At 43.3% G+C, this 27,324-nt stretch overlaps 1 protein-coding gene across 3 annotated transcripts; it reads left to right on the top strand.

Moving 5' to 3' along the window:
- Positions 1 to 224: 224 nt before the first annotated feature.
- Positions 225 to 27,319, top strand: LOC139550144 (Golgi reassembly-stacking protein 1-like). 3 transcript variants are annotated; one of them, XM_071360800.1, is made up of 11 exons: positions 225 to 382; positions 5,233 to 5,451; positions 7,180 to 7,454; positions 17,812 to 17,892; positions 20,649 to 20,852; positions 21,173 to 21,259; positions 21,396 to 21,526; positions 22,226 to 22,334; positions 22,668 to 22,809; positions 23,982 to 24,143; positions 24,396 to 27,319. In XM_071360800.1, exons 2-11 carry the CDS (start codon positions 5,262 to 5,264, stop codon positions 24,872 to 24,874), a joined length of 1,860 nt encoding a protein of 619 aa, XP_071216901.1. In that variant the 5' UTR covers positions 225 to 382; positions 5,233 to 5,261; the 3' UTR covers positions 24,875 to 27,319. The 3 variants fall into 3 exon arrangements, with proteins under 3 accessions (XP_071216901.1, XP_071216900.1, XP_071216902.1); XM_071360801.1 differs by lacking the exons at positions 225 to 382; positions 5,233 to 5,451; positions 7,180 to 7,454 and adding an exon at positions 16,421 to 16,644; XM_071360799.1 differs by lacking the exons at positions 17,812 to 17,892; positions 20,649 to 20,852; positions 21,173 to 21,259; ... (3 more) ...; positions 23,982 to 24,143; positions 24,396 to 27,319 and adding exons at positions 11,151 to 11,474; positions 11,654 to 13,675.
- Positions 27,320 to 27,324: the final 5 nt, after the last annotated feature.

The following is a 27,324-nucleotide window of genomic DNA, read 5'->3' on the forward strand; positions in this document are numbered from 1 at the left end:
GCCACTTATTATATCTCTCTATGTGTCATCGGCAAGGCATGAAGACAGCGGCAGAATAGTCTATTATATTCTATCTGGACCGATAAGGTAATGCAGGAAGCTGTAGGCAGTAGCAGAACGTGAACAGCAGCAGGAAGAATTGTGTGTCGCTCCCCTTTCCTGTGTGACCGCCTGCGTCAGCGTCGCGCAGTGGGAGTTTTCCGCTGACGAACACACGGTTGATGTGCGCACTACACTACAGTAGGCTAGTCCAGAGAGACAAGAGAGCAGACACCGTCAGCGATCCAGTGCCACGGAGAAACAAAAACCTTGACGCGTTTATAAAACCGTCAAGTTAATAACTGATCTGTTGAATTTAGGAGATGGTGATCTCATATTCTTGGTGAGTAGCCTAACTAATGACCGTGTCTTTTGATCTGTTTAGTGGCAAAGCTAAAACATATTTCAACATCAGCGGTTTTGTAACCAGTCATTAATGCTGAGTGTTTGATAAGCCTCTTTGTGTGGGGGGAAAGTTGTCTTAAAGTTATATAAGAAGTAACAAAAAAGCGGACAACTATTTAATGTTTTTTTTATTTATTATTAGACTACACGAATGTCAAAAAGATAAGCAGAATAATATATTGTTTTTCGGCTTTAAGTTTGGTTTTGGTTGTATGGAAGCTATTTATATCGACAAAAATCTTTTGATCGTGTTTTCCAGTAGTTGTTTTGCTTGCTGTAGCCTAGTTGGGTCTTGTAATAGAGACCCCAAATAGCAACAGCTGAGTGTGACTGGGCTGACCAGCACAATGTTTTCATTGTAAAGGCCTAATTACCGAACACATGAAGCTCGCGGAGTGACGAGGTCAGCGGCGGAAGTTGGGTCGCGTTTATAACGGGATGGAAGCCAAATAGTGAGGCAGTGGGTACTTAGTAGTAGTGGCAATTTGAGTAAAATATTGGTTGGTGTGTGTGTGTGTGTGTGTGTGTGTGTGTGTGTGTGTGTGTGTGTGTGTGTGTGTGTGTGTGTGTGTGTGTGTGTGTGTGTGTGTGTGTGTGTGTGTGTGTGTGTGTGTGTGTGCGTGTGTGTGTTGCACAGTGCTATGCAACACTGCAATTCAGGTATTTCTGCTGCTGTGAGTCATTGAATTATTTATATTAGTCACACACACACGCACACGCACACGCACACACCCACCTGTACACTCACCATTAAATTTGACCTGAGTGAGAGGGGATGTCAAGGAACAGAATGTCTCTTGGAGAGATTTTCATAAAACTGCAGAAGAAAACCATAAGTCATTCTGAAACAACACACATAATCTATTTAAGCAATAAGGCCGGAGGAGGTGTGGTATCAGGTCAATATACCACGGCTAAGGATGGTTCTTATGCACAATGCAACACGGTGTGCCTGGATACAGACCTTAGCCTTGGTATATTGGTCGGGATACCACCATCCCAGAGGTGCCTTATCGCTATTGTAAACTGGTTACTAACATAATTAGAAAAGTAAACAAGTCATTTTGTCTCATACCCATGGAAAATTGTCTGATATACCACAGCTTTCATCCAATCAGCATCCAGGATCCAATTTACCCGGGGGTATAAATAGACATATTGTAGTGCACCTTTTGCAATCACTACAAATGTATAATACAGTTAGTCATACAACCAAACATGAGCTGCTTCCTTCTCTGTAGAAACGGTGTGTTATTTATTTGAACACCAAGACAAATTCCTAGCAACCATGTGTTATATAAATGTTTTCAGAGTCTTCACTGCCTTGTCCTAGTTATATTTGTGAGTATGACACTAATTCTTCCTAGTAGTATATACCTCTTATTCCTTCCTAGTACTACATACCTCTTAATTCTTCCTAGTACTACATTCCTCTTAATTCTTCCTAGTAGTACATTCCTCTTAATTCTTCCTAGTACTACATACCTCTTAATCCTTCCTAGTAGTAGATACCTCTTATTCCTTCCTAGTACTACATACCTCTTAATTCTTCCTAGTACTACATTCCTCTTAATTCTTCCTAGTACTACATTCCTCTTAATTCTTCCTAGTACTACATACCTCTTAATCCTTCCTAGTAGTAGATACCTGTTATTCCTTCCTAGTAGTACATTCCTCTTAATCCTTCCTAGTAGTAGATACCTCTTAATCCTTCCTAGTAGTAGATACCTCTTAATTCTTCCTAGTAGTACATTCCTCTTAATCCTTCCTAGTAGTAGATACCTCTTAATCCTTCCTAGTAGTAGATACCTCTTATTCCTTCCTAGTAGTAGATACCTCTTAATCCTTCCTAGTAGTAGATACCTCTTAATCCTTCCTAGTAGTAGATACCTCTTAATCCTTCCTAGTAGTAGATACCTCTTAATCCTTCCTAGTAGTAGATACCTCTTAATCCTTCCTAGTAGTAGATACCTCTTAATCCTTCCTAGTAGTAGATACCTCTTAATTCTTCCTAGTAGTACATTCCTCTTAATCCTTCCTAGTAGTAGATACCTCTTAATCCTTCCTAGTAGTAGATACCTCTTATTCCTTCCTAGTAGTAGATACCTCTTATTCCTTCCTAGTAGTACATACCTCTTAATTCTTCCTAGTAGTAGATACCTCTTAATCCTTCCTAGTAGTAGATACCTCTTAATCCTTCCTAGTAGTAGATACCTCTTAATCCTTCCTAGTAGTAGATACCTCTTAATCCTTCCTAGTAGTAGATACCTCTTAATCCTTCCTAGTAGTAGATACCTCTTAATCCTTCCTAGTAGTAGATACCTCTTATTCCTTCCTAGTAGTACATTCCTCTTAATTCTTCCTAGTAGTACATTCCTCTTAATTCTTATATTTACATTTACATTTAAGTCATTTAGCAGACGCTCTTATCCAGAGCGACTTACAAATTGGTGCATTCACCTTATGATATCCAGTTCTTCCTAGTAGTACATTCCTCTTAATCCTTCCTAGTAGTAGATACCTCTTAATCCTTCCTAGTAGTATATACCTCTTAATTCTTCCTAGTAGTACATACCTCTTAATTCTTCCTAGTAGTAGAAACGGGGGGCAAGAGTTCAAATGACTAGAGTAGAGAGCTTTTCTGTGACAACATGTTTTGTTTAAAGCCTCTACACCAGGTGTATTCAAGCTGAAGTACACAGACCCCAAGGAGTCCTACAGAGGCTTCTGCGAAAATATACAAATATAAAATATAGTTTTTTATATTTTAATGTTTTTCTGAATATCACTACAAAACCACTAAATTCAACTAATTTTGAATGACATACCTACAGTATAGATATCATCATAAAATCATCTTTCTAATGATGATACAACTTTTATTTCTCAACCTTTTAATATTAACTGGAGTGAATAACACTCCCTGGAGTATCTGACAGGCTTTGAAAATGTACCCTTGAGTAGTTTTATGTACTTGGACATGCCTGTCTGCCAGCACATGGCTAACCTTTGTTTAACCAGCTAAACACCTACTTGCAAAAAATGCATTTGGAGTTACCTTCTTTTTTTAACTGATAGGCCATGTCTTCTTATTTTAACCATAGGTTAAAATAATGGAAAAAAAATGATTTCCCCCAAATCTATTCATTTGAAAATGTTTATTTACTTCTCCTTGTCATTATCGTTCACAAAAATAAAACATGGGTAAAGAAATGTGCAAGAAAAGCTTGAAGACCACTGCTCTACTCTCTTGTATTTTACACTTTAAGTTAGAGTCCAGTTGAGCCTATTTAAGTATGTATTTACAGTAGTATTCAACACAAGCTGAGTTTGTAATCATTAAATAGACCTGTATGTTGTTTGTTCTGTGTGGGCTTGGTTTCCACTGTACTCCCTGTTTCACTGGGGCCAAAATAGCCTGCTCTAGACATAATTTTCCCTCCGAAATATTCCGTCCTGGACTTCCTCCCTCCTTGTTTCCCAGCCCTCCCTGTTTCCACGTTTTCTTACTGAAAAACGTCCCAGGAATCACTGGAATGTTAATGACGAGAAGGAAAGAGAGAAAGAGCTATTGACATTTTTAGACTAGCCTTGTATTTCACTAAAGCAAAAAAATAATTTGGGATTGCAATAGTTATTGAGCATGTTTATGACATGGGTTATCAATATCTAGGCTATGTAAGTTATCAGTGGTTGTTGGATAATCTGTAGGGACGGCTTTCATTAGTTTAAATAAGCAGATGTCCTCCTTTTAAAACCTGTCAAACCCGTACAGGTACCTCAGTCAAGGAATGAGGTTGGAAAATAACGATCCTACCCGGTGCTGTGTGTCACAATGAACAACAAAAGCAGTATCAGATTACTCTGCTGTGGTTTTGCCCGTTGACAACAAGACATAGATCTAATTTATTGTTGGCAGTTTGTGAAATGTTATTGGAAAGGAAAGTCCCAGTGATGTTTTTTTTTTGCATATGTCTTATGATACCTGTTTGACATGGAAATGTTGTGGGTGAAATTGAGCAGTGTGTATGTTACTGAGTAAATAACACACTTTGCAACTTTGCATGACTCAACCATGAGTATTGTTAAACTCTGTTTCCACCAGACTGATATTAACTATAGTAGTCAGAAAATGCATTAGAAATAACGTCAGTGTCAAAAGGAAGCTTGTGAATCACTGTTACACATTCAGTTATTACGGTAGGCTACTGATTCACCGAGTGAGTGGGCACGGCATTGTGTATGACTCATGGATATATCGGGGGCCGTGAAAATATATATTTTTTTAAATGTAATCGACTTAATAGCAGGAGTTTCTGTGATTAATCACTAATTCAGAATTTGCTAAAATTGAGCTGTAATTCAAGGTTTTATATACAAAAACTAATACAAGGATATTGATGTCTTGATTTAGCAGAATCAGATACATTGATAAAGTACACCTTTTATTTTTTACTTCAATGTCAACTTGTTTTGACATCACATTGTTGTTTTTAGCTGTACAGGTTATGTATTTCAGATGTCTTCAGACAATACAATCACGATAAAATACACTGTGCAATAAAATTATCAAAAAGTTAACTTAAGTTAACTTTAACAGTTGTAATTGTTATACCTCAGTTTTCACGAGACATATAGTCAGCAAAATACGGTGCCTTAGAAAAACTATTGCGTCACTGTTACACATCCATGTACTACAGTTAGTGAGTATTCATTCATCACCATTGCAGTATTAATGTGTATTGTTAATGTATATTCACCATCCTTTTTTTACTGTTTTGTATCCAGGCAGATCGTCTAACCGCCCTAGAGAAGCCATGAGTGGGGTCCTGAAGAGGAAGTATTCCGAGGTAGAAGAGGAGGACCCTTGCTACTCCTCCCCTTCTTCCTCCGCCTCCTCCTCCTCCCCCTCCTCCTCCGCCTCCTCGGAATGGGAGTCGGATGAGGAGAGCTGCAACAGTGACAACCAAGACTTCACCCCTGCCTCACCTACCTCCCATCTACCCAGTAAGTCAATAAGAATGGTGGTAGCTACATTAACACATCTGTTGATGATCCATGTTAACACAATCTTAAAGCAATATTTTGGCCAGTAGATCTCATAAGGAAACCCCTTGAATATATATCTATACAGTATGTCTATATACAGTATATGTTAATGTATATCATTTTTTATGGTCATTGGTCAATAAACTTGCAATGAATATGTCTTATCTTTCAAATAAATGCAAAGCTACACTATTGTTATCAGAGTCACTGCTAGGGAGTGTATTGAAGGAGTGTCCCGTTATCACACTACAGCAGCTAAGTTACAATCTGCTGGTAGCAGAGAATAGGCTTCTCTTTGAGGTACTGGGCTTTGCCCCTTGAGTTGACTGAATCATTTGACTAAGCAATATGATGTGAATTACAGTCATCATGCTTAAGCTGAAAATAATAGGTTCATGTTATTTCATTCAAAGATCACTACAAACTCCAGTGACTCTGTTTTGCACTGTTTTGAATGGACAGCACATAGACACACGTCCCTTAGGTTCAACAGATTGTGGTTGATATGTTGATTTCATGGACCCCCCCCCAAAAAAAATATATATTTCTATTTCATGTTGTAATTATTTTGTTCTCCAAACCACATTGAGAGTTAGATTCATTACAGGATGGACGTGAAATAGGTCATAAATAGTTAATCAATCACGAAACTACCATCTCTCCCCCACACAACTGCAAACACACTGTGTCCCAGTATGGAATGTCTCTAGCCAAAATAACAGCAGCGGAACTAAGCTGAATCCCAAATGGCACGTTCTTCCCTATGTAGTGCACTACTTTTGACCAGGGCCCTTATAGCTAATAGGGTGCCATTTGGGACATGGAATAGGTTACTACGTAGCTTGCTGAGCTGTTGTTTACCAACCTCCTCACTTTCGAGTTCCTTCTCCACTCCAGCATGTGTGAAGGTCAAACAACTCGTTATCATGAGGCCAAAATGTCAGATGAAAACAGCGACCTGATGGGTCATCAGTGACCTGATGGGTCTTTAACAGTCTCTTAGTAGTAGGGTGACTAGTACTTCTCACCAAACTGCAGAGAGGTTAGAGGGTCTTACTATAATTATAAGCAGGGTCTCTTTCTGTCTGTGTTGAGGGAGACATTGTCTTTCTCTCTCTTCATTCTCTCTCATTTGCCTTCGGTTGTATTATTATAAACACTCCTTGGGGTTTTGTTTCTAACAGATAAACTCCCTTATGTTCAACTCTGGTGACCCAGTTGACAAAGTTGTTAACACTGGGTTGTAACTTGTAACCATTAACAGTTAAGTGAGGTAGCGTAGTCTGCCACCCAGTGGCGGCTGACAGAACTGCACGATCAGCACTTTCGGCATACTTATTTTGTATTTATTTTTAATTATTGAACTAGGAAAGTCAGTTAAGTACAAATTCGTATTTACAATGACGGCTTACCAAAATGCAAAAGGCCTCCTGCGGGGACGGGGGCTGGGATTAAAAATACAATAAAAATAATATATATAAATATAGGACAAAACACACATCACGACAAGAGAGACACCAAAACACTACATTCAGAACTGGTATGCAGTAGCTCTAACAAGCTGACATTGACAAAGGCATAGAATACACCAACTTCTTGTCGTGACTTTAAACCCTGTTTCCTCTCCTCCTCCTCCTCCTCCTCCTCCTCCTCCTCCTCCTCCTCCTCCTCCTCCACCACCAACAGTCCGCTCCATCCTGAAGAGCCCAAAACTTTCCCATGACAACAGCGGCCATAGCAACAGCGTTGTCTTCAACCAGGTGACGGTGTTCCTGTTCCGGCGTTGCCAGGGTTTCACCAGCGTTCCGAGGCGCGGCGGTGCCACCCTGGGCATGGTGAGGAAGCACAGCGCCCTCCGGAGGTACACACTGGCAGAGCACACCCAGGAGAGACGAAGGAGGCGCAGGGAGAGACTCAGAGATAGACTGAGGGAGGAGAGGCTGGAGACACTCAGACAGAGAGTAAGTATTCTAGACTTCTAATCTACTAGTGAGCACTGTAGACCTCATTGCCCGGGCGGTTTCCCTTGAACCAGATTAAGCCTACCCCTGGACTAAAAAGCATGCTGTCCTGTGTTTGTCCCAGTCGAGTGCAAACTGACCATTCTGGTATAGTTTCTTGCATCCCATTTGCTTAAATTAAAATTAAATCAAAATCAAATAATCAAATCTAATGTTATTTGTCACATGCGCCGATTACAACAGATGTAGATTTTAGAGTGAAATGCTTACTTACGAGCCTCTAACCAACAACGCAGTTTTAAGAAAAAAATAGTATTAAGAAAGTATTTACTAAATAAACTGAAGTAAACAATAAATAAATAAAAGGAAAATTAAGAAAAAAAATAAAATAGAAAAATAAATATTAATTAAAGAGCAACAATAAAATAACAGGAGGTACCGGTACAGAGTCAATGTGGAGGCTATATACAGGGTATTACGGTACAGAGTCAATGTGGAGGCTATATACAGGGTATTACGGTACAGAGTCAATGTGGAGGCTATATACAGGGTATTACGGTACAGAGTCAATGTGGAGGCTCTCCTTTTCCTGTCGTCCACGATCATCTCATTTGTCTTGATCACATTGAGGGAGAGGTTGTTATCCTGGCACCACACTGCCAGGTCTCTGACCTCCTCCCTATAGGCTGTCTAATCTCACAGTAACTTAAACGTCATGTATGCGGGTCATTCCACCTCAAGAAGATGGGTCATTCCACCTCAAAAAGATGGGGTCATTCCACCTCAAGAAGATGGGTCATTCCACCTCAAGAAGATGGGTCATTCCACCTCAAGAAGATGGGTCATTCCACCTCAAAAAGATGGGTCATTCCACCTCAAGAAGATGGGTCATCCCACCTCAAGAAGATGGGTCATTCCACCTCAAAAAGATGGGGTCATTCCACCTCAAAAAGATGGGGTCATTCCACCTCAAAAAGATGGGGTCATTCCACCTCAAAAAGATGGGTCATTCCACCTCAAAAAGATGGGTCATTCCACCTCAAAAAGATGGGTCATTCCACCTCAAGAAGATGGGGTCATTCCACCCACCATCTCAGATTGTTCTGAATGTTTATGTTGTTAGAAAACAGATGAGATTAGCTTTCTTCCAACATTATTTTGTTGAAATATAATTTGAAATTAAGTTCAGGATGATTTTGACATGAACCATGAAAATGTTAATATAGGTACCATTGACTTAGCACAACAGTTAGCATTTGAAACAGGGGTCAGGTAAACAAAACCAAAGCATGGATTGCTGTCATACCTTGTCCATAAACTGGTTACAAGGTAAGGAAACCAATATGTAATTTTGTAATTCAAATGAACTATCCCTTTAACATTGAAATGGGGGAAGAACAGCACCATCTAGTGGTCAGAACCTGGTAATACCAGGACATAGGATGGGACAAAAACCAAACAACTTCAATGACTCCTTTCTGAACAGGGGGGGAAACATCATCAGATTCACTGAGAATACACAGGGTGAAGAAACAATAGAGTTGCAGCTCCATACTACTGGTCAGACATAGCAGCTCTATACTACTGGTCAGACATAGCAGCTCTATACTACTGGTCAGACATAGCAGCTCCATACTACTGGTCAGACATAGCAGCTCTATACTACTGGTCAGACATAGCAGCTCTATACTACTGGTCAGACATAGCAGCTCCATACTACTGGTCAGACATAGCAGCTCCATACTACTGGTCAGACATAGCAGCTCTATACTACTGGTCAGACATAGCAGCTCCATACTACTGGTCAGACATAGCAGCTCCATACTACTGGTCAGACATAGCAGCTCCATACTACTGGTCAGACATAGCAGCTCCCACCGTGGGTGGGTAGTGCGTGGGAGGTCTGTGGGTGGTTGGGGTGTGGTTGGGTGGTCTGTGGGTGGTTGGTGCATGGGGGGTCTGTGGGTGGTTGAGTGTGGGGGGTCTGTGGGTGGTTGGGTGTGGGGGGTCCGTGTTTTTAACTCATTGTTTGAAAAAAAGTTTGGTCCAAATCAGATATTAGGTATATTTATATTTATTGAATATTTTATGAATCCTATGGGAAATTTGGGTGCAATCAATTAGCTTTATTTCTCAGAGATCAAATTATATTTCAACAAAATATTGTTGCAGGATTGCTAATCTTATCTGTTTCTAACTATAGAAACGATTTCAGAACATTCTGAGATGGTGGGTGTCATGGCCTACTGAAATGACATGGAACGACCCAGATGGGTTACTGTAATGACATGGAACGACCCAGATGGGTTACTGTAATAACATGTAACGGCCCAGATGGGTTACTGTAATAACATGGAACGACCCAGATGGGTTACTGTATTAACATGGAACGACCCAGATGGGTTACTGTAATAACATGGAACGGCCCAGATGGGTTACTGTAATGACATGGAACGACCCAGATGGGTTACTGTAATAACATGGAACGACCCAGATGGGTTACTGTAATAACATGGAACGACCCAGATGGGTTACTGTAATAACATGGAACGACCCAGATGGGTTACTGAAATGACATGGAACGACCCAGATGGGTTACTGTAATGACATGGAACGACCCAGATGGGTGACTGTAATGACATGGAACGACCCAGATGGGTTACTGTAATGACATGGAACGACCCAGATGGGTTACTGTAATGACATGGAACGACCCAGATGGGTTACTGAAATAACATGGAATGACCCAGATGGGTTACTGTAATGACATGGAACGACCCAGATGGATTACTGTAATGACATGGAACGACCCAGATGGGTGACTGTAATGACATGGAACGACCCAGATGGGTTACTGTAATGACATGGAACGACCCAGATGGGTTACTGTAATGACATGGAACGACCCAGATGGGTTACTGTAATAACATGGAACGACCCAGATGGGTTACTGTAATAACATGGAACGACCCAGATGGGTTACTGAAATGACATGGAACGACCCAGATGGGTTACTGTAATAACATGGAACGACCCAGATGGGTTACTGTAATAACATGGAACGACCCAGATGGGTTACTGTAATAACATGGAACGACCCAGATGGGTTACTGTAATAACATGGAACGACTCAGATGGGTTACTGTAATAACATGGAACGACCCAGATGGGTTACTGTAATAACATGGAACGACCCAGATGGCCTGCTGTAATAACATGGAACGACCCATATGGGTTACTGTAATAACATGGAACGACCCAGATGGGTTAGTGTAATAACATGGAGCGACCCAGATGGGTTACTGTAATCACATGGAACGACCCAGATGGGTTACTGTAATAACATGGAACGACCCAGATGGGTTACTGTAATAACATGGAACGACCCAGATGGGTTACTGTAATCACATGGAACGACCCAGATGGGTTACTGTATTAACATGGAGCGACCCAGATGGGTTACTGTAATCACATGGAACGACCCAGATGGCCTGCTGTAATAACATGGAACGACCCAGATGGGTTACTGTAATGACATGGAACGACCCAGATGGGTTACTGAAATGACATGGAACGACCCAGAAGGGTTATATCTTGTATTCCTCGACTCCCTTGAAAATACTCTAAAAGCATTTAAAAAGAAAAGTTAAGGACTATGTGTAAATATTTTATTTTAAGTAACTCTCTTCTCTCCAGCTGACAGCCAGTGGCATTATGGACCAGGAGGAGTTAGATCACCTCACCATCGACCAGGTGCCAGACGAAGACATCGAGACACATCTTCCTGCGGCTGACCTTGAGGATGGGGAAGAGGATGGGGGTGACGGTGGGTTCCTGTACCCCTACGCTTCCCGCCAGAGACAGGCTCTACTCCGGACGGCGGGGGTGAGGCACATCGACCGGGAGGAGAAGAGAGAGCTCCATGCTCTGAGGAAATCCCGAGAGGACTGTGGATGTGACTGCCAGGGATTCTGTGAACCTGAGACCTGCGCCTGTAGTCTGAACGGGATCAAGTGCCAGGTGAGAGCCATGCAGATGTGACGGGTTTGATCCCTGGGCGTCTGATGAACAAAAAGCCATTTGGCAAAGAATGAGAATTCTCTCCCACACCTAGATCAGATGCAAACTTTAGTCATATAATGAGCTAAGATTTCAGTCATATAATGAGCTAAGATGAATGTGATTTCTCTCCGCAACAGATGGATCGCTCCAACTTCCCTTGCGGCTGCACCAAGGATGGCTGTGGGAATACTAACGGTCGCGTGGAGTTCAACTCCAGACGGGTCCAGACCCACTACATACACACTGTCATGAGGCTGGAGCTGGAGAGGAGACTGCAAGATGAGATACTAACCCAGAGGAGAGACCCAGAGGAGAACAAAGAAGAGCTCCAGGAGCTCCAGGACCAGGGGCAGCATCAGCAGGACAGTGCCCAGGAGGGGAGATGCCCCTTCGGGTTCACCCTGGAAGAAGAGGGTCTCCCTCTCTCCATCCCCACCACCCCTACCTTCCACTTCAGCTCTGAACTGTGTGAGGTTGGGGAGAATAGTTGCTGTAGTGACATGACCGACTCGTCCGGCGTCTCTGCCCAGAGCGAGGACTCCGACGTGGGAGGAAGCCCTCGAGAGCACCAGCCTCTCTTGGATGTGGACGATGGAGGTCTGGCTTGTGTCCTCAGCTTCTGTGACTCTGACAATGAGGACTGCTCCATGGGCAGTGAAAGTGACACAAAGCCAGGGAGACAACCATCGCCACACCTTCCCCAGTGTGTCAGCAGCTTCGACACGTCGTACGGTCTCTGTAAAGACACCACAGCCAGCCTCGGCCTGTCCAACGCACCCAGTTCACACACAGACAATACACAAAGGTACACAGAGAAGACACGCAGACACACAGACAACAGCTGCAGCGGCGGTTCTTTCATGGCCGAGTATCAAGACGACAATGCCAACCAAGCGACGGCCCTGTTCGCCCACAGCCCCCTCCAGGACTACCCCAACACACCCTCTCCCTCCATAGACTACTCATCCAGCAGCTACATGGACCTCAGTCTCTCCTCTGACTCGGATTTGGAGCTCTTTGACAACTTCCCTACAGACTATAGCTCAGCCCCTCTACACAACTCATTCAAAGGCCACAAGCACCCTGACAACTTCCTTCATCTGCAGGTGTTGAGTTCTGCAAATGTCCCACAGTTCAACGAGACAGCTGGCACCTGCCTCCTGGAGTCTCTGATTGGCTTATCTGAACCAATAGAAACTCCTTCATTCACAGACAATCAGTTATTGGAGCAGGTAATTCAGTGACCAATGGGCTGAACTGTCAGGGTTCTGTGGGACCTGATTGGCTCATGGACATTGAAATGAGCCTAGAAGAACTTTAATATGTACAGTCTACAGTTTGTATTTTAATAAGATATTTGAATGTACAGTATGAGATATTTTATTCAGATTTATTAAATATGATGTTGTTGAAGAAGAGGCACATTATGGTTATTCATGATTTAGACAATATTATACATGAGCAAATATCACAAAACCCTAAATGTCATCACTACAAGATATAACATGTTTCATGTTTCCTGATGTTCACGTTTTTTTGATGTGCTTTCCAGCAGTTATTTATAAATGATTATTCATTAAAAAAAATAACAATGGCTTAATTAATTTATTTACTTGAAGTACATTTTTTTTTAGCTGAGGGATTGTATTGCTGGAATCACCATGAGAGAACCGTGAGACAGACAGACAGACGTGAGACATTCATGAATTTTATGAATTGTATTCATGTGAAGTCTTGTTTCAATCAAGACGGTGGCACAATATTCAGAATTACAATATCTAGCCGTTTATTATTAATTGTAGTACTACTACTGTGTATTGGCCTACATGAAATGATTTAGCTAAATGTATCGCTATTTATTTGTGTCAAAACGCCATAGTTTCATGTATTGGAGATCCATCTCTCTCCTCCAACATAAGTAACTTATTTTCTTTCTTCGTTTGGCTTATTTGACAAACTGAAAAGTTATTGCTTTGCAAAAATATCAACGGAATCTGATATGTGCTCCGTGTATTTATAAGAAAGTTTTGCATTGTCTGTCTTTTTAAGTTATTTTTAATGGAAATATATTAGCATTTACAATGTGTTACTGAATCTTGTATTTTAAAGCAAAGTCAAATCTTTTATCAATGAATAAACATAAATCTTTTGGAACAATGTTGAACAGAGAGCTATCCTTTTTTAGGCTACTGCATGTATGACAGAACAAAAAAAACACCAACAATGTGACCAACCAAACAGTCTTCAAAAACATAATTCCAGCTAAAATAATAAGGTAATTAGTGGAAAAAAATTACTTGACAAGGCAAGAGCAAGATGTATGTCAGGAGAAGTGCAGTATTATCATAAGGAGATTTATACTTGGAATACAGAGGAGGGAAAAAGAGAGGCAGAGGAGGTCTAAGAGAGAGAGGGAGGAAAAGGGTGAGCTTGAGTTGATAAAAAAATGGAGATGATTTGTTAAAACAGAATGGTAGAAAGTATAAACAGAGTGAGTTGAAGACAGGAAGAGAAATGGAAATGAATGAGGGCGAAGTATCGGAGGTGGTAGGTGTGCTGAAGTTCTCGGAGCCCGAGGCTTCCACTGAGGGTCAGGATAAAGATGAGTCTGTGACAGTAGGAGTGAAGTTTTGGGAAAAAGAGGACCATTTGTGGTTTCATGGGTGGGTGAAAACAGAGTTAGGTGCTGTGGAATCGGTGAGGGTAACCAGAAGTGGTCTTGTGATTATTGATTGTGTTTCTGCTGGTCAGAGGGAGAAGGCGCTCCGTGTTAAACTAATGGGGGCAAGAGATGTGAATTGTTTTGCTCTCAAGGAAAGGGTGCCATTGAAAGGAGTGATTACTGGGGTAGCGGTAAATATGAAAGCTGACCAACTGAAGGGGAAGATTCCAGGTGTTTGTGATGCCCGACGTTTGGTGCGACGCAGACAGGGTGGCGAAACAGAAGAGTCATTGTTTGTTCTTTGAGTTTTGATGTTGAGTCTTTGCCCGACAAAGTGATGTTAGGATATATAGGTTATCCCATATGAGCTTTTGTGCCGAATACATTACGTTGTTACAGGTGTCAAGCTTATGGGCGTGTGGCAGCAGTGTGTAGGAGGGAGATTCCTAGGTGTGAGAAGTGTGCAGAAGGGAATGAGACAAAGGAATGTGTAGCATTGGGGAAAGTAGCGGAATGTGTTAATTGTAGGGATGCCCAAGGGGCTGGGGATCAGAAATGTCCCATGCGAGATATGCAGGTTGAGGTTCCCAGCGTTAGAGTAGTGCAGAAGTTATCATATGTTGAGGCAGTGAAGAAAGTAGAGGAAGATGGATCAAGGGGCAGAGATCCTGAGAGGAGTGGTGTAGTAGTAGATCTGTACCAGAACAGAGGGAGGGATCCTGAGAGGAGTGGTGTAGTAGTAGATCTGTACCAGTACAGAGGGAGGGATCCTGAGAGGAGTGGTGTGAGTAGTAGATCTGTACCAGTACAGAGGGATAAACCAACAAGTGATATATGTTTCAGAAAGATTGGATTTTTAGCATTTATAACAATGGTTATCAACTGTACTGCAGAGATGGAACGTAAGTCACAGAAAATTGAGGTGGTGGTGGTGGCAGCTGCAGAGAGGTATTTGGGTGTGCGAGACTTGACGTCAGAAGAGTTACTGTTACAATGCTGAATATGTGTATGTGACTAATAAACATTTGATTTTAAGAATTACAGGCTGTGTTAAGTGGTGGTGTCCCATTCTTTCAGGCTGTTGACCTGAAGTATTTTATTTATTTGTATTTATTTAACTTTTATTTAACTAGACAAGTCAGTTAAGAACAAATTCTTATTTACAATGACGGCCTACCAAAAGGCAAAAGGCCTCCCGCGGGGACCAGGGCTGAGATTAGAAAATTAATTAAAATAAAATAGGACAAAACACACATCACAACAACAGAGACACTACATAAAGAGACACCTAAGACAACAACACAACATGGCAGCAGCACATGACAACACAACATGGCAGCAACCCATGACAACACAACATGGCAGCAGCACATGACAACACAACATGGCAGCAGCACATGACAACACAACATGGCAGCAGCACATGACAACACAACATGGCAGCAACCCATGACAACACAACATGGCAGCAACCCATGACAACACAACATGGCAGCAACACATGACAACACAACATGGCAGCAGCACATGACAACACAATATGGCAGCAACCCATGACAACACAATATGGCAGCAACCCATGACAACACAACATGGCAGCAACCCATGACAACACAATATGGCAGCAACCCATGACAACACAACATGGCAGCAGCACATGACAACACAACATGGCAGCAACCCATGACAACACAACATGGCAGCAACCCATGACAACACAACATGGCAGCAACCCATGACAACACAACATGGCAGCAGCACATGACAACACAACATGGCAGCAACCCATGACAACACAACATGGCAGCAACCCATGACAACACAACATGGCAGCAACCCATGACAACACAACATGGCAGCAACACATGACAACACAACATGGCAGCAACACATGACAACACAACATGTCAGCAGCACATGACAACACAATATGGCAGCAACCCATGACAACACAACATGGAAGCAACACAACATGGTACAAACATTATTGGCCATAGACAACAGCACAAAGGGCAAGAAGGTAGAGACAACAATACATCACGCAAAGCAGCCACAACTATCAGTAAATGTCCAGTAGGACTAAATAGATTTAAATAGTGGAGTATAATATATATATTTTTTTTTATTATTTATTATTTATTTTTGTGCGTGTAGTGTTAGATGGTAGGGTATTTGTTGTATTTATTTATTATTTTGTTCCAGTAAAGTATAAGTGTGTTATACTCCAGTCTAGCAGGTGGCAGAATCGTTGTTCTACATGTTGCGTGGTGCTCGGTGTCACCAGTGTGCGACTAGTCTGGTCTGATATAGGAGATCGCCAATGACAAGATGGCCACGGAGCATTAGTGGTATCTGTCAACTCTTTTAGCTACAGTGAAGTAATATTTTGTGCTTTCTATAATAATGGGTTTATCACAAAGCACCGGTGCGTCGGAAGGAGGAACAGACGGATACCACGTCCACGGGGTAATAATGGGTCTTTATTTTATTGCACTTATGACGCTGCGTGTAGTTCTTGACGGTAGTATACAGAAGGCATACAGGGGTGTAGTAGCCGGATAAGGCCTGCCGAAAGCTGATGAGGTGGCACTTAGCTAGCTACCCTTTTGGCGCACAGACAACACAACGACCTCACATTGATTTACGAGATAAAATAATCGATCATAATAACTCTGTGTATAGTCTGTATACGATCGCTTTCTCTTTTGTATGAATGAGCACCCAGGCCCTCTGGCTACAATGTAACAACTTAAACCAGTCGATGTAGCTACTGTAGATACTAGGCCAAGCAGTGACCAAATGACAACAACAACATTTTAACGTTGACACCTTTTCATGCATGCATTTATATTATAAATGTATATAGCTACACGAGTTAACTATATAGTAGCTTAGTAAACTCAGCTCCATATATGAAGTTGATTTTACTCAACTAGCTAACGTTAGCTAGATAGGTGCTTTAGTTGTGCCATTACATTCGCCCGAGAGGAACATTTTGATGAAACCGTCTAAATTCGGCCTATGGGACTGCTGCCAGGGTCGGTATAATTTGTGAAACGTTCCAACGGGAATCTGTTCCAAAAATAACAAGGTTGCCAACAAATGACGCATACAAAGTTGTATAGCGGCAGAGTAAGATAACTGGTAGGGAGTGGGCAATTTAGGTACGTGTTTCACTCACCACGTTTATTCCAAAAAATGTCTATCCTCACTCTGGTAGCCTATGGACAAACATTAAGAATAAGCTATATATGACGAGTTGATGCCTATTCCCCAGCTAATTAGCTAGGTGAATTGATCATTCTACTTTCTATGCGTTGTTTGTTGGCATCCTTGTACTTTACGACGTTTCTGGAACAGGATCCTGTTGGAAGGTTCCACAAATTATACCCACCCTTGCTGCTATCTGCAGAAGCCACATGTTGCACAACAGCATAGCTGAAAATGCATACAATACTGCACAACACAGCTTAATTGAACCACTATATGATCTACTATTTGTTGATCAACAGTACTTGTTGTGGAATTGGTAGATTACATGTTAGATATTGCTGAACTGTCTGAACTAGAAGCACAAGCATTGGATTAAATGGTTGTGTTTTGTCTTCCCATGTCCACGTGGTGATCTGATAGGTGCAGGAGAATTCCCCTGCAGAGAAAGCTGGGCTGGAGCCTTTCTTTGACTTCATCCTCTCTCTGGGAGACCACAGACTGGTGAGTTAGTCAGATTCATCCTCTCTCTCTCTAGGAGACCACAGACTGGTGAGTTAGTCAGATTCATCCTCTCTCTCTCTAGGAGACCACAGACTGGTGAGTTAGTCAGATTCATCCTCTCTCTCTAGGAGACCACAGACTGGTGAGTTAGTCAGATTCATCCTCTCTCTCTAGGAGACCACAGACTGGTGAGTTAGTCAGATTCATCCTCTCTCTAGGAGACCACAGACTGGTGAGTTAGTCAGATTCATCCTCTCTCTAGGAGACCACAGACTGGTGAGTTAGTCAGATTCATCCTCTCTCTAGGAGACCACAGACTGGTGAGTTAGTCAGATTCATCCTCTCTCTCTAGGAGACCACAGACTGGTGAGTTAGTCAGATTCATCCTCTCTCTGGGAGACCACAGACTGGTGAGTTAGTCAGATTCATCCTCTCTCTGGGAGACCACAGACTGGTGAGTTAGTCAGATTCATCCTCTCTCTCTCTAGGAGACCACAGACTGGTGAGTTAGTCAGATTCATCCTCTCTCTCTCTAGGAGACCACAGACTGGTGAGTTAGTCAGATTCATCCTCTCTCTCTAGGAGACCACAGACTGGTGAGTTAGTCAGATTCATCCTCTCTCTCTAGGAGACCACAGACTGGTGAGTGAGTCAGATTCATCCTCTCTCTCTAGGAGACCACAGACTGGTGAGTTAGTCAGATTCATCCTCTCTCTCTAGGAGACCACAGACTGGTGAGTTAGTCAGATTCATCCTCTCTCTAGGAGACCACAGACTGGTGAGTTAGTCAGATTCATCCTCTCTCTAGGAGACCACAGACTGGTGAGTTAGTCAGATTCATCCTCTCTCTAGGAGACCACAGACTGGTGAGTTAGTCAGATTCATCCTCTCTCTCTAGGAGACCACAGACTGGTGAGTTAGTCAGATTCATCCTCTCTCTGGGAGACCACAGACTGGTGAGTTAGTCAGATTCATCCTCTCTCTAGGAGACCACAGACTGGTGAGTTAGTCAGATTCATCCTCTCTCTCTAGGAGACCACAGACTGGTGAGTTAGTCAGATTCATCCTCTCTCTCTAGGAGACCACAGACTGGTGAGTTAGTCAGATTCATCCTCTCTCTCTAGGAGACCACAGACTGGTGAGTTAGTCAGATTCATCCTCTCTCTCTAGGAGACCACAGACTGGTGAGTTAGTCAGATTCATCCTCTCTCTCTAGGAGACCACAGACTGGTGAGTTAGTCAGATTCATCCTCTCTCTAGGAGACCACAGACTGGTGAGTTAGTCAGATTCATCCTCTCTCTAGGAGACCACAGACTGGTGAGTTAGTCAGATTCATCCTCTCTCTAGGAGACCACAGACTGGTGAGTTAGTCAGATTCATCCTCTCTCTCTAGGAGACCACAGACTGGTGAGTTAGTCAGATTCATCCTCTCTCTGGGAGACCACAGACTGGTGAGTTAGTCAGATTCATCCTCTCTCTCTGGGAGACCACAGACTGGTGAGTTAGTCAGATTCATCCTCTCTCTAGGAGACCACAGACTGGTGAGTTAGTCAGATTCATCCTCTCTCTCTAGGAGACCACAGACTGGTGAGTTAGTCAGATTCATCCTCTCTCTAGGAGACCACAGACTGGTGAGTTAGTCAGATTCATCCTCTCTCTCTAGGAGACCACAGACTGGTGAGTTAGTCAGATTCATCCTCTCTCTCTAGGAGACCACAGACTGGTGAGTTAGTCAGATTCATCCTCTCTCTCTAGGAGACCACAGACTGGTGAGTTAGTCAGATTCATCCTCTCTCTAGGAGACCAGACTGATGAGTTAGTCAGATTCATCCTCTCTCTAGGAGACCACAGACTGGTGAGTTAGTCAGATTCATCCTCTCTCTAGGAGACAACAGACTGGTGAGTTAGTCAGATTCATCCTCTCTCTCTAGGAGACCACAGACTGGTGAGTTAGTCAGATTCATCCTCTCTCTCTAGGAGACCACAGACTGGTGAGTTAGTCAGATTCATCCTCTCTCTATGAGACCACAGACTGGTGAGTTAGTCAGATTCATCCTCTCTCTATGAGACCACAGACTGGTGAGTTAGTCAGATTCATCCTCTCTCTATAGGAGACCACAGACTGGTGAGTTAGTCAGATTCATCCTCTCTCTCTAGGAGACCACAGACTGGTGAGTTAGTCAGATTCATCCTCTCTCTCTAGGAGACCACAGACTGGTGAGTTAGTCAGATTCATCCTCTCTCTCTAGGAGACCACAGACTGGTGAGTTAGTCAGATTCATCCTCTCTCTATGAGACCACAGACTGGTGAGTTAGTCAGATTCATCCTCTCTCTATGAGACCACAGACTGGTGAGTTAGTCAGATTCATCCTCTCTCTCTAGGAGACCACAGACTGGTGAGTTAGTCAGATTCATCCTCTCTCTCTATGAGACCACAGACTGGTGAGTTAGTCAGATTCATCCTCTCTCTAGGAGATCACAGACTGGTGAGTTAGTCAGATTCATCCTCTCTCTAGGAGACCACAGACTGGTGAGTTAGTCAGATTCATCCTCTCTCTAGGAGACCACAGACTGGTGAGTTAGTCAGAGCATTGTGATCTCATCTTCTATATTTCTACTATAAACCTTTGATTAATATAAAATACATCTTAGATACTCTGTTCAATTCCTCTATCTAATCTATCACACACAAGCCCCACCCACGTGTTGCACATTTCCAACATATTTCCAACTGACAAACTAACTTGTGTCCAGAACCAGGAGAATGACATGCTGAAGGACCTTCTGAAGACTAACGTGGAGAAGGCCGTGACCATGGAGGTGTACAGCACTAAGACCATGAGGCTGAGGGAGGTGGAGGTGGTGCCCAGTAACATGTGGGGAGGACAGGGCCTGCTGGGGGCGTCTGTCAGGTTCTGTAGCTACCAAGGAGCCAACGAGAACGTCTGGCATGTGCTGGTGAGAACTTGCCTGGCTGTCGATGAGGCTACGGTTAGGTGGTAGTAGATAAACGTACACACGGCTACAATTTCAAACAACTAGGTATTGTTTCATCTGTGGCGTGATCAGTTGTCTGTCTGGTCTGTCTCTGTCTCTGTCTGGTCTGTCTGTCTGTCTGTCGCTGGTCTGTCTGGTCTGTCTGTCTCTGGCTGGTCTGGTCTGTCTGAGCTGGCTGGCTGGCTGGCTGGTCTGGTCTGGTCTGTCTGAGATCCTATATGTTGTTTCACATCATCATCATCATCAACACATCATGCTGTTCTGTGTGTTATTTTCTCTAGGATGTGGATGTGAACTCACCAGCTGCGTTGGCCAGCCTTCAGGCCCACAGTGACTTCATCGTTGGAGCAGACCAGGTGTTGCAGGATGTGAGCCTAATCATTCACGTTCTTAACGTTTTTAAAGTTGTTAACGCCGTTGACTAGGTCGTTGCCTTTTAATTTAGTGGGAAAATAACCCGCCGCAATAAACAATTGGCACTGTGATCTCGGTGTCTGTCCTCAGTCGGAGGACTTCTTCTCGCTGATCGAGACCCACGAGGGGAAACCTCTGAAACTGCTGATCTACAACACAGAGACTAACGCCTGCAGAGAGGTGGTGGTCACACCCAACGGGGCCTGGGGAGGAGAGGGGAGGTGAGTGTGTTGAGCCCTACCTGGGGTTACCTTACCTGGGGAGGAGAGGGGAGGTGAGTGTGTTGAGCCCTACCTGGGGTTACCTTACCTGGGGAGGAGAGGGGAGGAGAGTGGGGTTACCTTACCTGGGGAGGAGAGGGGAGGTGAGTGGGCTGAGCCCTACCTGGGGTTACCTTACCTGGGGAGGAGAGTGGGGTTAACTTACCTGGGGAGGAGAGTGGGGTTACCTTACCTGGGGAGGAGAGGGGAGGTGAGTGGGGTTACCTTACCTGGGGAGGAGAGGGGAGGTGAGTGGGCTGAGCCCTACCTGGGGTTACCTTACCTGGGGAGGAGAGGGGAGGAGAGTGGGGTTACCATACCTGGGGAGGAGAGGGGAGGTGAGTGGGGTTACCTTACCTGGGGAGGAGAGGGGAGGTGAGTGGGGTTACCTTACCTGGGGAGGAGAGGGGAGGTGAGTGGGGTTACCTTACCTGGGGAGGAGAGGGGAGGTGAGTGGGGTTACCTTACCTGGGGAGGAGAGGGGAGGTGAGTGTGCTGAGCCCTACCTGGGGTTACCTTGACCTTACCTGGGGAGGGGAGGTGAGTGGGCCACTGGGTTTTACCTGGGCTCTCTCTCTCTCTTCTCTGAGGTTATTCTGTCCTGCCTAAATGCCAAGGCTCTGAAACATCAGCAGTCTTAACTGATATTTGTTTGTTTAGTTTGGGTTGTGGTATCGGATACGGCTACTTGCACAGGATCCCATCCATGTTTCCCTCTCTACCTGAAGATGACTGCACACCAGCGATCCCCGCCAATGGATATGAAGAGGTATGGACGGGCTCCTTGTGTTTCACTACATGTATGGGAATGAGACGGAGGGAATACCACGTGTACTGTAATGACACATGAATCTACAGGTCTGCTAGTGACGAGGCTGACCGTTACCCCATTACAAGGCTATCATACATGCTTATGACATCATAATGGCGTATTAAACTTGGAACTACAGGTGTCTACAGATGACAACAAGGCAACAACAAACATGTTGTCCCCCCCCCCCCCCAGGCACATTTACAGAAATGTTCATTGATGTGCATTGTCCCTGTGAAATGAATGAATGAATAAATAAACTGTTATGGGTTGTTTCTGTGTGATCCACAGGCGTCTCTGATGGTGGGTCAGTCCGGGCCACGCCGGGGACAGGGAACAGAGATAACAGACCAGGATAACAGACTGGAACAGATCACTCTGCAGGAAGAGGGCAGTCCTCTACCTCCACCCATACAGGGAGTCATGGATCCAGGTGGGTTGACTGATTGGTTGGTTACAGGGTGTCATGGTTCCAGGTGGGTTGACTGATTGGTCGGTTACAGGGTGTCATGGATCCAGGTGGGTTGACTGATTGGTCGATTACAGGGAATCATGGATCCAGGTGGGTTGACTGATTGGTTGGTTACAGGGAGTCATGGATCCAGGTGGGTTGACTGATTGGTCGGTTACAGGGAATCATGGATCCAGGTGGGTTGACTGATTGGTTGGTTACAGGGAGTCATGGATCCAGGTGGGTTGACTGATTGGTCGGTTACAGGGAATCATGGATCCAGGTAGGTTGACTGATTGGTCGGTTACAGGGAGTCATGGATCCAGGTGGGTTGACTGATTGGATGGATCCAGGTGGGTTGACTGATTGGTCGGTTACAGGGAGTCATGGATGCAGGTGGGTTACTGATTGGTCGGATCAACCCTACTCCTCAGCCAGAGCTTCCATTGTGTGCTCTGAAAGCTAAGAGGGCGAAACACTCTGAATTTACGAACAGACAATGTGACGAACGCCCAGGGCGCTCTCTGGCACTCCAGAGTGAATATACGAAGGCCCAGGGCGCTCTCTGGCACTCCAGAGTGAATATACGAACGCACCCTAGATCATTATAGAAACACATATTCAGCCAACACATATAAAGCCATATATGAAATAGGAGTTCATTAAAATGTTTGTCTGTTTGTTTGTGGGGGGGCGGCAACAGCTACTCGTCCTTGGGTCCACACAACACAATTATACACAGGCAGAAACCAGGACTCTGATTACTATGTCTGTCTTTACTGTTCGTCTTCCATGAACTCTGTGCTGTGACCTAGTTTGCTTTGTTTGGCCCTTAATAATAATAATAAATCTGTCTTTCTGTGTTCCTCTAGGTTTCTGGGGTTAGGTTCTGAATCTGTCTTTCTGTGTTCCTCTAGGTTTCTGGGGTTAGGTTCTGAATCTGTCTTTCTGTGTTCCTCTAGGTTTCTGAGGTTCTGAATCTGTTTTTCTGTGTTCCTCTAGGTTTCTGACGTTCGGTTCTGAATCTGTGAAACTGTTATATTGATGCAGCCTCTTTGTCGTTGTCTGTTTCATTTTTATCTTGAACTACCTCTGTGCTCTGCCAATGCTTTGTCTTTTTGCCTGATTCTGAATCTGAATCTGTGTTCCTCCAGGCTTCTCTGAGTCTGAGGTGGCTATGATGGCCCCTGACCCATCAGAAGACATGGCTGATCGGCTGGACCTGTCCGTCTCGTCCATCGACATGACCGGCACCTCTCTGGCCGTACACGAGGATGTGCATGAGGAAAAACACAGCAACAACATCTCCGGCATCGGTAAGTTAACAATAACTTGGAGCTTATTGAAAGGGAAACAAGGTGTTGTTTTGGTAGTGTTTGTATTTTCAATTGGTTGTCGTGTCAAAACAGTATTATGACAAGACAAGCACACTGTTGATATTTATTGTCACCATGTGAAACGATAGACCCTTATCAGTCAAACAATTATTTTTTTTATACCGCTGGAACCAATTTGTCCAACAATGAATCTCCGTAGTCCCGACGTTGACTGTCTCTCTGTTCGTACAGAAGAGCTGGGTGACAGTGAGCTTCCTGAGACGCCACCAGAGAACTGGATGGAGACTGAACCTCGGGAGTCCCTTATCATGCCCACCGACTCACAAGACCAAGCGTCCGAATCCGCTGGATCCCCTGACACAGTTGTGGAGGCTCCATTCGCCCCTCTTGTTGATGCTTCTCTCCCAGACTCAGACATCACCTCCTGCCCTCCCCTGGGCCTCCTACCCCAGGACCAGCTCCAGCCAGAGCCCCAGGCTGACCTCCTGCTTCAGCCCCAGGTAAGTGACTCACTCACTCAGGAGGACGTCGCATTGGATGGAACACCACCAGAGCCAATGGTAGAGCCTGACGTCATCAGCTCACTGGAGCAACTCTCTGTGGAGCCGTCTGAAACCGCCGCAGCGGAACACCACCATGACGACCACGAGTGTTGCCATGACCACCACCACGAGCATGAGGTCAGCAACCAGGAAGTGGAGGAAGAGTAGGTTTGTGTGTTTCTTGCCGGGTCTGGTCACTGCCTGAAGAAACACTAGCAGAGATACTGAGCAGTCAAACATGGGGCATTTTCAGAACGCTGGTGAAAAGACCTGGGGTGATGTATTGAGATGAGACACTAATAGAACCAGATAGAAATGTAATGAATTTAACTGACACGGTTCCCCAATTTTATATGATGACGATGGATGTCTGTTCTATACTATACATTTCTATCTGAACAGGCCTCTGTTATATGAGTGATGGCGAGCGTACAGTCTACAGTTGGTAAGACGGTATGGTCCGAGAGAACGTTGTATAGTTTTTTTTTTTTATGACTGGTTGGATGGTTCGAAGGGTCACGAGACAGATCATGGTAGAAATACTCAGACATACATAACAGCTCTCTTGTATTTTTGGGTGTAGTATCCTATGTTACAAGTTCAGCTTAATGCTCCGATTAGCCATAAGGGTTGCAATGTAATGTTATGAACATTTTGTAGTTTGTTTTAGTGTAAAAAAAAAGTACTTTTTTTTAATTATTGTTTTGGATTTCTTAAAAAAAAAAAAAAAAAAGATGGAATGCCCATGTAATAGATCCAAAGATAATTACATTGTTTAACTACTTTATAGAATTCACTACGACAAACTTAAAGCATAGTTGCACCTTTTTTAATATTTTATTTGTGACGACAACACAACTTTTTTTTTAGTCCTGTAATTCCACTATTCCTGTTGAAATACACGAGTGGACCTCATAGACCTGGGTCTAATACATTCAAATACTTGAGCTGCGCTTGATTTAGTTTGCCAGTAGACTTGCATGGCCCTCCTTCCAAAACCCGTCTCGTTGACTCGAACGTGAGAAGCCTGGGCTTCCGAGGTTAGTTTGCCAGGCACAATGGAGTAGTCTCAAAAGTGCAGACTTCAAGCTAAATTAAGCGCATCTCAAATGTATTTTTGACATGTATATTTTTACATACATACTTGACCCAGGTTCAGTACCTCGTGACATCTATATAATCAAATCGGGTACAGCTTCTTCTTTTGCTCTTAAAAAAAAAACGACTATCATTTGGAAGTGTTCATGGTGAATCTTGTAAAGGCCGTCATTGTAAATAAGAATTTGTTCTTAACTGACTTGCCTAGTTAAATAAAGGTTAATAAATATCCTTCGCACTTCAGCAAACAAAGGAGCAGCAATGATTTAAAAATCACCAAGACAAACTTCCAAATGGACTAGAAAGGAGGTGGAGCACGCCACACAGAAAGGCTGTCTTTTAGCTCACTTTAATCCATTGTACAGGATGAGAACAGGTGACGTCTTCCTTGGTTACTGTTATAGGAATCCATGTTAAATTTTAAGTTTAAAATATTTGGAAAAAGTCATTGTTTTTAAAGCATCAAATATAGCCATTTTTTGTTAGTTTTGTGTTTACAAAAGAGAGACATTTTTGAATGTGGGATCAGGTTGTAGTTTTTAGTTCTTAAACTCAAGAAAGTTGAATATTTACTCTAAGAGGGAGAGGTAGACCTGTTTTCAGTAAGTTAGTGCATTTATTTGTTGGCCGATATAATTGTATGGATTTCTGTAGCGTAAGGGTCAGATTCAATCCGATCGCATTTTGTCGGCTATGCACCTTTTATAAAGTCAATGTTCCTGTGTTCGCAGAGACCGCATTCACCAACGATGCATATGTTGGCCTCAATAGTAAATTACCTTTTGAATGTCAAGCGTGCTAAATCTCAAATCTACCGAATGATCGGATTGAATCCCAGCCTTTGATGCGGTGCATTTTATTTTTTAAACAGTGTCATTTTGTGGATTTCTGTACACCCTAGATGAAAGGTCATTATTTTGTAAACATACAGTAGGGAAAGTCTCTCTCATTCCTCCATGTTACCTCTTATCTGTGTCGTCATTTTTGTGATCTATGCAATTGTCAGCCATGTTTGTAGTTTTTGTGACTTTCTTTTGTTGTAGGCAACATACTGTAGCCATCATGGAAGTCATCTGTAAGCTGGAACCACAGACAATACAGTATCAGGGCTGGGGTCAATTCCATTTAAATTAGTCAGTTCAGGAAGTACACTGAAATATCCAATTCTCTTCAATGCTTTCTGAATTGACTGGACTTGATATTGAATTGACCCCTAACCCTGTGCAGTAGCTTCTGATTAAATAGTGACACTACTGTTGTTAGTTTAATATAAATGCTTTTCTGTAAGGGAAGGTTCTTTTTGGTCTTCTTTATTGATTTAGGTTAGGTACTTAGTTGCGAGAAATGAGGGGAGGGGAAAGTATTTTATCAATGAATGGAGAGTTTTTATTGTTACGAATGAGTGCAAATGAAATTCTGATTGTGAAAATTTATGAATATTCTCTGTAAAGCTTCTGATGCAAAAATGGAATCACTACTAGTCACTGGAACAAAAAAATAAAATGGTCAATTTTATTTTT

This window comes from Salvelinus alpinus, chromosome 23 (assembly GCF_045679555.1).
Source record: "Salvelinus alpinus chromosome 23, SLU_Salpinus.1, whole genome shotgun sequence".
NCBI classification, from domain to species: Eukaryota; Metazoa; Chordata; class Actinopteri; order Salmoniformes; family Salmonidae; genus Salvelinus; species Salvelinus alpinus.

What these genes read in the sequence shown, in the direction of transcription:
- LOC139550144 (XM_071360799.1), top strand. Translation starts at nt 5,262, where the DNA reads ATGAGTGGGGTCCTGAAGAGGAAGTATTCCGAGGTAGAAGAGGAGGAC. An exon ending in TGGAGACACTCAGACAGAGA is followed by an intron (nt 7,455 to 11,150) that starts GTAAGTATTCTA and finishes TCTTCTCTCCAG; the next exon opens with CTGACAGCCAGTGGCATTAT. An exon ending in TGAACGGGATCAAGTGCCAG is followed by an intron (nt 11,475 to 11,653) that starts GTGAGAGCCATG and finishes TCTCCGCAACAG; the next exon opens with ATGGATCGCTCCAACTTCCC.